This window comes from Rhinoraja longicauda, chromosome 9, assembly GCF_053455715.1.
Source record: "Rhinoraja longicauda isolate Sanriku21f chromosome 9, sRhiLon1.1, whole genome shotgun sequence".
Classification (NCBI taxonomy): Eukaryota; Metazoa; Chordata; class Chondrichthyes; order Rajiformes; family Arhynchobatidae; genus Rhinoraja; species Rhinoraja longicauda.
Genome location: NC_135961.1, coordinates 55,677,847 through 55,690,126, shown reverse-complemented (window position 1 = coordinate 55,690,126; position 12,280 = coordinate 55,677,847). Strand labels below are relative to the sequence as shown.

Below are 12,280 nucleotides of genomic sequence, written 5' to 3'. Positions count from 1 at the left end.
TGCATTAAAGAATAAAAACACAATACCAGGTAAATGGCTTGCTGGAAAACTCGATACCAGCAATTGGAAGTGGCAGGATCAATGCATGATATACCTGAGGGAGTAATCAGAGTGTCCATCATTTTGCTCAGCAGGCTTTGAGATGAAGGGCTTAATACAACAGGTGGTAAGCCATCAAGAGTGGTGGTTTACATTTGGATCAAAGTGCGCGGGTAAGATTTGTTCAAAGGGGTGGCGTAGTGATGGAGTTGCTGCCCGACCGTGCCAGAGATCTGAGTTCAATCCTGACCATGGGTGCTGTCTGTACGGAGTTTGCATGTTCTCCCTGGGTTTTCCCCAGGTGCTCCAGTTTCCTCCCACACTCTAAAGGCATGCAGGTTTGTGGGTTATTTGGCTTCAGTAAAAAGGTTGTAAACTGTCCCTGGTGTATGATAGCTCTAGTGCACGGGATGATCGCTGGACTCGGTAGGCCGAAGGGCCCGTTTCCGTGCTGCATCTCTGAAAAAAGTTTGAACTTTCAAGCCCTGGTTGAGACAGAAGACCTTGGCAGGGACAATTCAGAGAAACCTCCGAATACCACATCCCAGGCAGAAGCAAATATGGTGATGGGAGTCAGAAAAATCCTGCAGTAGTTTAGGTTTATTTTTGATTGAAAGGACTCTGGCACAGGTAGTGTGGTTATGGATCAGGGAAATCTGAATCAGAACAGCAAGAGTTAACAGGGCATGGAAGAAGTTGAATCACATATGCCAGAGGGAAAACCACAGTACTGGCATTATAAATTAAGACATTATGCAGGAAACCACTCTTTAGGCAAAATACGTGAAGGGTACCCAAAAGGACGCGTATAAAATTATAAAAGGACTGGACAAGCTACATGCAGGAAATATCTTTCCAATGTTAGGGGAGTCCAGAACCAGGGGCTACAGTCTAAGAATAAAGGGGAGGCCATTTAAAACTGAGGTGAGAAAAACTTTTTCACCCAGAGAGTTATGAATCTGTGGAATTCTCTGCCACAGAAGGCAGTGGAGGCCAATTCACTGGATGGATTTAAAAGAGAGCTCGATAAAGCTGTAGGGGTTAGTGAAATCAAGGGACATGGGGACGTTGGGCACAGGTTACTGATTGTGGATGATCAGCCATGATCACAATGAATGGTGGTGCTGAAGGGCCACCCAATGAAGGGCCAAATGACCTCCACCTGCACCTATTTTCTATGTTTCTATGACACGAACTGATGGAGTAACTCAGCGGGTCAGGCAGCACCTCTGGAGGAAATGGATAGGTGACTTTTCGGGTCAAGACCCTTCTTCAGACTGCCCCAATCTGAAAGGTCAGATGAGTCCAGTGTTCCCACCAACAGGAATAAATACAACCCATCATAAACCATAGATAGACACAAAGTGCTGGAGTAACTCAGCGGGTCTGACAGCATTTCTGAAGGAAAAGGATAGGTGATGCTTTAGGTCGGGACCCATCTTCACACTGAAAGTAGGGGTGGGGGAGGTGAAGAACTGGAGGCAAGAAAAGACCAGGCCCAATCAGGGCCACAACAAATGACAAATTGGTCCTGGTCTTTTCTTGCCTCCAGTTATTCATTTCCCTCCCCCCTATCTCTACTTTCTCCCTGACAAAGGTCCCAAACCAAAATGTCACCCATCCTTTTCCTACAGAGATTGCTGCCTGATCCGCTGAATTACTCCAGCATTTTGTGTCCATCTTTGGTATAATAGACCATCTGCAATTCTTTGTTAGACTCTCAGTCTGAAGAAGGGTTTCGACCCAAAACGTCACCTATTCCTTTTCTCCAGAGATGCTGTCTGACCCACTGGAGTTACTCCAGCTTTTTTGTGTCTATCTTCGGTTTAAACCAGCATCCGCAGTTTCTTCCTACACATCTGCAGTTCTTTGTTTCTCCATCACAAGCCAGACCCCGAGTTTGACAATGGAATTGATAATGGGATGAGATTGCATTGTTTAATCAGGATGGCTTGGCAATCATCACACAGGCAAAAATGGGTGGAGATTGTGACACAAACACACCCGTGTTAAGGAAACTAAGCAACAATTGTAAATGCTTCCAGATGCCGGTGGGTTTATCTGAAAGTAACAAATATAGAGTGTTTAGTGATATAAACATTACTTACTTCCTTTCATTCTCTGGTGTTGATACTGCACTCCCCAATGCACGTGACTCCTGGGAGAGAAAATTAAAGTCAGTGACCACTTCAAAAAACAAAACAGAGCTGCTCTGAAGTCACGGGATGAATTTATCAAATTCCTGGAAAGGATCCAGGAGGATCTGTAGGGAAGTCATACTCACTCCAGTCTCAGACAGCAGCTGTGGGGATGGTGGATTGGCAACCGGACTTTCCTAAAACCAGAACACATGCAGTCTTTGTAAGTCATTGAACGTGGCAGTTTTCAATCCAAAAATATCAAAGCCAAATTCAAGGAGAAAAATAGGTTAGAATCACTGGAGCTACTGCATCCTGTTTATCAAAAGTGCCAAAACAAGTCTGAAAACTAAATTATAGAGATGGAACTACTCAAAATAAGGGAGCAAAGATTTTTCATTACAGGTTTCAAGAGGATTCGAATAACAGTAGAAACCTAATCCTGGGTCTGATTCCGATTCCTCAATGCCAGAGTTATACCACTGGTATTTAAAAACTTCGACTCTAAAGCAGACGCCACTGACAGGGTGCCCACAATCTAAAACAACATTATCCAATGTGAAACTGAGCTCACAGAGTGCTCACGGAATGGAAACAGGCCACTTGGCCCAGTCAATTTGTGCCTCTCCCAGTCTTGCCTCATCTTAATCCATCGATTTTACTTTCTTTTCCCATCTCCTTCATACACTTGTCCAATCTCCCACCTAATGTATATCTCCCACCTAATGTACCTGCAATAGATTTTTTCAACCATATTTGTGCAACTCTTTGGGTGAAGTAGCTCCTGAATTCTTCACAGGATTTCCCAGTGACTATATTTGATGGCCACTGGTTACGTTCTTGCCACATGTGGAAACATTCCTTCCATAACCACACTATCAAAATTTTCCAAGACCCCAGATATTTATAGAACTCATTTTCATCTCTCGACTGTGATATCCCAGATGCCTTCAAAGACAATGAATTTTAAAGCAGATGTAATCGGGAAACTTTGCCTCCAATTTATGCAAAACAAAATCCCACAAACAGCAATCATCAGGTAACCTCTTTTAGTGGTGTTGATGTAGTGTAAATATTAGCTAATACACAAGTTGGAACTTCCCCGGTGCTATGGGATCATGGATTAATGCATCGGAAAGTTTGCACCCCTTCAGAGCGACGTTTACTCATCTTAAGTGAAAAACCTGATGTGAAATGTAACTTGATTCACAGAATGTGTGTGTAGATCAGTATCTTCCACTCTGTTGAGAACAGAGAGGTAGCAGTTGAACTGAAGAAGGGTCTCGACCTGGAATGTCACCCATTCCTGCTATTCATAGAGGCCGCTTGTCCCGCTGAGTTGCTCCACCATTTTATGTCTACCTTCAGTACCAGGTGAACGGCAACTTACACAGAGCAGTGCAGGGAGATTGATATTGGTCACGAGGATGTGGTATGAAGAAATTGGCAGCATGAATTTAATACAATAAACAAAGTTACAGGAAACAGGAAATATGTGCAATGATCATAAATCCACAGGGATAGATGGAACAGGAAAAGGATGGGGGTGTGATTCCTGGGCAACTAATCACAGTCCCTGCAGTGTTTAGATTCTGAATCGACACTGTCCACACGAGACCAGATGGCAAATATTTTGGAAGGTCGCACTTTCACCTCTGAGTCAGCAGCTCGTGGGTTCAAACCACACTTCAGTAACTTGATGACTAAATCTCATCTGATGCTCCAGTGCCGAAGGAGTGGAGACAGGCTGCCGAGATCTGTGGAGGTTTATGTCCAACATTTCTTACTGGGACCGCACCAATAATCAATCACTCATTCACATCCACATTTCTTCCTGGGACCGCACTAATCATCTACACCAAACCCTGAATCCATCACATTTTATTCTCCCTCTATCCTCTCTCTCACCTAGATTCTGTCACTCACCTTCACACCTTCAGGGGCAATGAAACAGTGGGCAAATAAATTACCAACCCCCATGACTTTCGGATGTTGGAAACTGGAGCCCCTGGAGGAAACCGACATTGTCATGAAGGGAACATACAAGCTCCACACAGACAGCGCCAGAGGTCAGGTTTGAAACCAGTTCATTGGAGCTGTGAGGCAGCAGCTGTCTATATTTGTGCCAGTACGGAGTGGATGGAGGGGGACTGCATCAAACTTGCACGTGAGTAATTGACTCTATTTGCACGCAGCAAGGCAGTGTGACCAGCACTTCAAATAGAAGGTGGCAGGGCAGGAACAGGGCCGAACTGTTCTTTCCTGCAATCTGTAGACAGACCCGATTTTAGAAAATACTAAATTTGTAAAAAACATTCTTAAAGTTTTGAATCAAAAAAAACTTCTGGTGTTGGAAAAGTTAAACAAAACAAAACGCGAGAGTGCTCAGCAGGTCAAGCAGCATTAGAGGAGAGAGGATCAGATTCTGCTCATGGGCTTAGAGCATGTACTTTATGTGCATGCAAGTACACACACACATGTGCATTGAATGTATTTGGAGTTGCCTTTATTTACCCTTCAGTGAACAACACTGCAATAAACATTAATTTTATCATCACATGTGTAAGCTTGGTCGGCATCAATTAGTTTCCAACATTTTAACAGTAATTGCATTTCCAAAGTAGTTAATTTACTCCACATCTTCATGGATGTCCAGATCTCATGGTAGTCACTGCTATACACAGATATTCTTGCTTTCTTTGTGCTGAAAGAGAACACCTCTTATAATTCCAAGGAACATCTTATGACTTATTCACAGCTTGAACATACACTGGCACTCGCCGCGGACTGACGACAGAGGACCCGCCAGCTGCGGACCGAGGACTCGCTTGCTGCAGTCAGAGGGCCGGGGATCGCCCACCGCAGAACGAGGGCCCGCTGGTAGACACGAGCCACCCATTGCGGACTCCGAACTCGGCCCTGAGCCACCAGTGTTGGCGGGTCCCGCACTGCCGAGAGCAAGGAGGTGGGACGTCGAGAGTGAGGTGGAACGTCGAGAGTGAGGTGGAGCATTAGGAACAATGGGGCACCTATCGGGGGGCCTATCGAGATCAAGGGGGGACGCCGAGAATGAAGGGGGCCCCCAGCAGGGGAGCTGCTGCCACCTGCAGGAAGTAGATAGGAATGTGCGGTTGTAACTTGGTTGGTTGATGAACCAACTTTGTAACTTTGTTGGCACCAGAAACGTGGCAACACCTGTATACTGCCAAGGTGAGGTCTGCTATATGATTATACCGGGTTATATGCAAAGCAAAGCTTTTCACTGTACCTAGGTACATGTGACAATAAAGTATCATTGAATTGAATCATTGAATTGTCAAATACATCGTTTCAAATGCGTATTTTCAAATACAAACCAAAGTTATATGCAACCTCAGCTGAAATATAAAAAGGTCACAATGAACTTTGTTCGTGATTAACACTATGCCTATTTAGTTTAGTAGATAAATGAGGCAAGTGGTTTAACACACTGTGCTGGAGGTCACTGCCCGAAATATTGGTTTGCATTGCTCCGTTCAACACCAGTTTGAAGCCTCTTTTGCAAAATTCAATCAGGGGTGTTCAAGTCAGTTCATACCACAACCAACTTACTGGTCCTTGTAGACTCAGATCAGTGGTACACAACCTTTGTGTAACATTTCTGAGTGATAACCACATATACCCAGAACTTCCTGGCATCCTTGCACAGTTATTCCAAATGCATTTCAATTCACCATTTAATTAATTAGTTCTGAACAAATGTATTCCATTGCTTTTAGTTCTTTGCACATTCACAAACATTCTTGCTCTTTGCATGCCAATAAAACTGGGAACATAGCTTAGCCAGCTGTCAACCACTTCTGGAACACAGACGATCCGGAGTGGATGTGAGTGGATCGAAAACCAGGCATCATCTCCCGGTTGCCAAACACTCAACTAAACTAAAGGTGAAGCACCAGTCTAATCCACAACGGTGGTATAAGGAGGGGGTTGGGCTTGTTTAAGTTCTCTCGGCGTATGTTAGAAGAAATGGTAGAACACACTGATCCTTGAGTAAAGATTCAAAACAGAAATGAGTCATTAAGGTGAATGATCTCTTTAATTTCTACATCAAAACAATACATCACTACACCAAAGGTCGACACAACATGCTGGAGTAACTCATCAGCGGGACAGGCAGCATCTCTGGAGAGGAATGGGTGACGTTTTGGGTCGAGACCCTTCTTCAGACTCCAGCATTTTGTGTCTACCTTTGATTTAAACCAGCATCTGCAGTTCTTTCCTACACATCACTACACCTACACCTTGAGCCACTGATCAAATGACTATCAAAAAACATTGCCCGTCTCCGTCCATCCCTCTTCTCCACAGCTGCAGAAACCCTCATCCACGCCTTCATCACCTCCCGTCTGGACTACTGCAACAGCCTCCTCTATGGCGCATCCTCAAAAATCATCAGTAAACTTCAATACATTCAAAACTCCGCTGCCCGTCTACTCACCCACACCCCGATCCGTGACCATATCACCCCCGTCCTTTATAAACTCCACTGGCTCCCCATCCCCCAGAGAATCCAGTACAAAATCCTCCTCATAACCTACAAAGCCCTCCATAACCTGGCCCCATCCTACCTGACCGACCTCCTCCACAGGCACACTCCCACCTGCACCCTCCGCTCTGCTGCTGCCAATCTCCTATCCCCCCACATCCGGACCAAACTCAGATCATGGGGGGACAGGGCTTTCTCAATCGCTGCTCCCACCCTATGGAACTCACTACCCCAAAACGTTAGAGACTCCTCCACACTCACCACATTCAAAACATCGCTGAAGTCTCACCTGTTCAGTACTGTCTTCAACCACTGAAGGTCACCTCACCTTCTGTCTCCTTTCTCTGTTCGTTTATTTATTTACTTATTTATCTATTTATTAATTTCGCTATGTTCTCTAAATCTCTGTAAAGCGTCTTTGAGTATTTGAAAAGCGCTATATAAATAAAATACATTATTATTATTATTATTATACATCCCATCATTCATCAACCAACCAGGTCCTGTACCCAAGATCCAACTAAGTACATTTGTTTTGTTTCTCCAGTGTACAAACATGTCAACAAAGCTTTTCAGAAGAGCAAATAAACTTTGGTATTGAACCAAGGGAGGAGATATTCGGATCAAGGATTGTAAAACTTTAAGGAGCACCTCAAATAAAGAGAGAGAGTTAAAGAGGTGGAGTGGAATTGCTGCTAATGAAGGAGTACCTAAATTTGGTTGCAGTTCAGGAACCAGAATTAGAACACAGAATCTATCTCAGAGGATCATGTGGCTGGAGGAAAATACAGGCATAGAAACAGGTTCAACTTTTGGAAGGACTTGAAAACAAGGGTGAGAAATTCAAAACTAAATAAGTGAAGCATATTTGGGAGAGGACATTATGATTTGGATTAGTTTAAATTTACAGAACTAGGGTGACTGAACAATAAAAGCCTACAGATAGCTAAAGATATGGATGAGTTGTTCAGCAGCCTTGAAGCTCAGGCAAGGCAGAGCCAGCGATATTACACAGGCAAAATTGGTGGCCTCGTTAATACTGGAGGTGTGTGACAGGAAACTCGTTTCCGGGTTCAACACCGTGTCAAATTTCTGAACGTTCTGCTTCAGTTTTCATTGGATACTGAGATGGAACTAGTGTCAATGGAATGCAATTCGTTAGACCAGCACGAAAGATGGTCATTTAACTTTACCCATTGGTGCAAGTTTCTGACATTGACCATTATATGCCAGACAAGCAACTGAGATCCAGAGAGGCGCCAGTGAGATAGAGTTAGGGTACATCGGTGAACATGTGGACACTGTGCTTTGGACATTGCTATCAAGGGTTGGCCTGTTGATGAGAAACAGAAGGAGAACCAGAGCTGGTAGCGATTGTATGGCGAAGAATGGAACCAGACAAGTCAAGTCCTTGCCAGGTGGATGCCAATGGAGAGACACTGTCCTATTGTTGAAAAGGTGCCAACAGTCAAAAAGGTGGGAATGGACTATTTGCGGCATTTACATAAGATTTGTATTTGTAACAGCTGTTTCCATACTGTAGCAAAGCTGGAACCTACACGAGGGATTCAGAGAAGGAATTTCAGGAAAGACGAGTACAATATTGGGAGGCTCCAGCACGTGAGGATTAGCGAGAATGGAGATTCATTCACTTGGGCTCGCCCTCAGTCAGGATGATCATAAACAATAAACTTCCACTGCACTTCCAGATGGTAAGAACAGAGAACAGAATAAGAGAACAGAGAAGAAATGGAGGAGGATGTCCAGCTGAGGGCATTAACACCCCTCATAGAGGAGACATTACTGGCCAGGATGGAAACAAACAGTCTTGGGGTCCTGACGTCCAGTGGAGTTGGAGGAAATGATGTTGAAGATGTCCATTTACCTAATCTTCCTCCTTTTCTCGCCCTTCAGCGTCTGCTGATTTAGATCCTCCAGACATTCTTATTTATTATCTTGGTCTTACCCCTCATTCATTTCAAAATCTCGAGTCTAGTAGCTGCCCGGTAATAGGATGAAAGGAAGAAGATAGTGAAGAACAGGAGGTGTGATCTTAATCATCTCTGATACTCGTGGCCATCAGCTCCACTGATAATGCTGTGTGTTGTGGAGGCATGTTGCACATCCATCAGCCAGTGTAGCTTGTTGCCATAGAAGCAGAACTGTTGAAGTACGAAGTTAAGACTTCTAGGCCCACAGCTGCTTGAATTGGCCCTTCTTAACCATCTGGAGTCTCTCCAGTAGAAGGACCGCAGCATCACGTGACTTTTGCCGTAGCCTTTGAGGAAGCAACCTCATTCGGGCAACTGGAGTAGGCAGTGGCCAAAAAGCAAGCCTTGAAGTAATGCTCGGGTAATGCACAGGGCGGTTATTTTACTTAAGTATTTACTTTAACTTAAATATCTTGACGGTAATGCACATTTATTGTTGGCTATTATCTCACATGACTGAGGAGCTGTAATTGACGAGATGTTGTAACAGATACTAGTCATTAATTATGAGATCACGGAGAACCTGGACAGAATGTTGTTTATATTGTATCCTCCCTTCCTCTCCCACTTCAACTCACTTGGGATTCCTGTGCTCGTGGCGAGGTAAGGGGGTGGGGTGCCTTCAATCCATTCACCATCATGTTCAGCTTTGCCAGGTTAAGATATGGAACGGAGATACAAGGAACTGCAGATGCGGTAATCTTGAGCAAAACACAAAGTGCTGGAAGAACTCAATGGGTCAGGCAGCTTCTGTGGAGGGAATGAATAGGTGACGTTTTGAGTCAGGTCCCAAAACCTTTCCCGTTTGAAAATCTCATGTCCAGTACCTGCCCCGTAATTGGAAGAAGAGATAGAATGATTTGGTGAGTGGCATTCACAGATTGAAATCTGGCACGAGGTCAGTCTGCAAAGTGATTTGTATCAGAATCTTCTTGCTCTGCATGTAGCCGCTACTTGTGTGTTGAACCAAGATGCTGCCCAGCTCAGTTCTCACCAGAAGACTGCCAATGTGACCAGAGACTAAGAAAGAAGCATAGAGGTAGGTGTGGAATAGCTTAAATTTCTTACTTGTGTGGTTCTATCAGAAACATAGCATTAACTACTTCCTTACCAATGCACTGAACCAGCCAAGTCACCTTTCGCAAAATAGCCCAATTTCTGTTGTGTTTTGGATGAGGTATTAGATGGATTTGCCTCTGGTAAATGTAACAGCCCTCATGGTACTGTACACGGTGCAGGTATCTTGTCCTCAATCAATATCACCAAAAGATGGATATCTCATTGTACATCTCACTATCTCTGGTAGCTGGCAGTTATGCAGCCTACATGATCCTTGAGAAAGCAACTCATCTGCTCAAGGGACACACTGAAGCTTAGTGCGGCTTGTGCAAAGGTTTTGTGGGGGAAGAACTACAATCGAAAGTCCTGCCATCATTGGACACTGAAAGGCGTGGTCCTTTGTAACAGACCCACAAAGACCTAGAGGTGTACTGTTCAAATAAGCCACGAGTGACATTGTAGTTTTGCACATAGGATGTACTAACTTGACGACACTACAGATGTATAGACGACAACACTATGAATGTAGATAAACACAAAATGCTGGACACAAAATGCTGGATTAACTCAGCGAGACAGGCAGCATCTCTGGATAGAAGGAATGGGTGACATTTCAGGCTTGACAACACTAACAAATGTAAAGAAAGCCACATATGTTTTTATTTCTTCACAATTTTTTACAAATAAAGATTATTTTTGGTGAAAAAAACCCCCTATTCTGAGTGACATCAAGGACATTGAAGGGTGTGTATAAATCTTTCCAGCTTCCTTTCCACTTCGGAATACAATGCATTGCACAGATGAGTCATTTTTGAACAGGAAACTTGGTAATTCAAATGCTCGTTTTGAGGCAGCATGATTGTTTAATTCCAGAGATCCAGCATTTACTTTAATTTGTTGTGATACCTTTGTTCTCTTAATACTGTGGTTAACATGTTCCTCAAACAACATCTTTATGGAGGGATTATCTGGCCATTTATTTCATTGCTGTTTGTCTGAAGTTGGCCAAAACCAGTGCATCATGTGCACCAGTGACCAGATCTCCATAAAACTTTGTTATGAATCTGGAATTCTTTGCCACAGATGCTGTGGAGGCCAAGCCAGTGGATATTTTTAAGGCAGAGATAGATAGATTCTTCATTAGTACAGGTGTCAGAAGTTATGGGGAGATGGCAGGAGAATGGAGTTAGGTGGGAGATAGATCAGTCATGATTGAATGGTGGAGTGGACTTGATGGGCCGAATGGCCTGATTCTACTCCTATCACTTATGACCTTAGCCTCAGAACCTTCTGAAAAGACTTGGAAGTCATGAGATGAGGGGTATAACTCCAAGCCTCACTTTATCTAAGAAAACATACACGTTGTGCTCAAGGCAGAGAGAGAGAGAGAGAGAGAGGTTTCTTACCAGTTCGTGATCCTCTGAATCATTACGTGTGCAGAGCTCTTCCATCTGTTCAGCACCGTCACTGAGGCAAGCGTTGTAGTATTCGGTGTATTGCTGAGCCAGGTCATCGATGTGCCCCAGTGATCCATCCTTAAGTGGGGTGAGGTTGGGGGCGGGGGGGGGGGGGGGGGGGGAAAGCACAGAGAAAACCTTGTTAGTACTCAGATCCAACAGCCTCGGAGAAAACTCAGTGGGACTTTCCAAATCCCACGACACTCCAATCAATCAATATTTGATGTAAAATGCAACTCCAATAATGCAACACATTCAGAACATTGGTAGTACATGACCAGCTCATTCTCTATTGGGCATTGTTCAATATTAATACCCCAAGACACTTTTAAAGGATGTCACACAGAAATACAATAAATGTGACAGTGAATTGCCTAATTCTGCTCCGATGTCTTGCGGTCTTAAAGGTTTCTGATTGATCGTGGTTTCTTTGAAGTGGCTGGGTGTGCCACTTTGTGGAAACCAGACATCGGAGATAAGATCTTAAGAAATATGGATTGGGCATATGTCCCTTGATCCTGGTACTATATTCATCCCCCCTTTAGGGCGAAAATGGAGCTGCGCATTTTCTATTTCTAGCGTTTTATTATTCTCTCCCAGTACTGTCCCCCGTCAAGCCCTTGGGTAATTTTGCCTTTCAATGAGATCATCTCTTGTGCTTCTTAGATCCAAAGAAACAGACTCATCCTACTCAAATCTTTTCCCCAGGGAAAGTGCTAATCCGCAGAATAAGGCCAGCAAAATCTTTTTAAATTCTGAGTCGACTGAATGGATCCTTGGGCAAGAGAGTGAAAGCAGTCCAGCTGTAACCAAAGCCCTCTAAATTGCACTGAAACTTCCTTCATTTAAAAGATAACATTACTTTAGCTTTTCAAAAACTTTTAGGCTGCATCCACGTAACCTGCTGCCAAGCATGCAAATACCTTGCCCAATGCAAATACTTCTAATCATTCAGGGGATGGCTGTCTCAGGTGACTGATCACAAATTGCCTGGCACAATGCGAGCTACTGCTGGCGAGTTTTCGCTGCAGTATGGGTGATATTGTTCCTCTTGGGTGAAAGACGGTA

General features: G+C 44.0%; 1 protein-coding gene across 1 annotated transcript in view; it reads right to left on the bottom strand.

The window, feature by feature from the left end:
• sash1a (SAM and SH3 domain containing 1a) overlaps positions 1-12,280 on the bottom strand; it is a 131,594-nt gene that overhangs the window by 61,902 nt on the left and 57,412 nt on the right. The window contains 3 exon segments of the mRNA XM_078405532.1: positions 2,148-2,197; positions 2,324-2,374; positions 11,162-11,290. Coding sequence (XP_078261658.1) covers positions 2,148-2,197; positions 2,324-2,374; positions 11,162-11,290 — 230 coding nt within the window.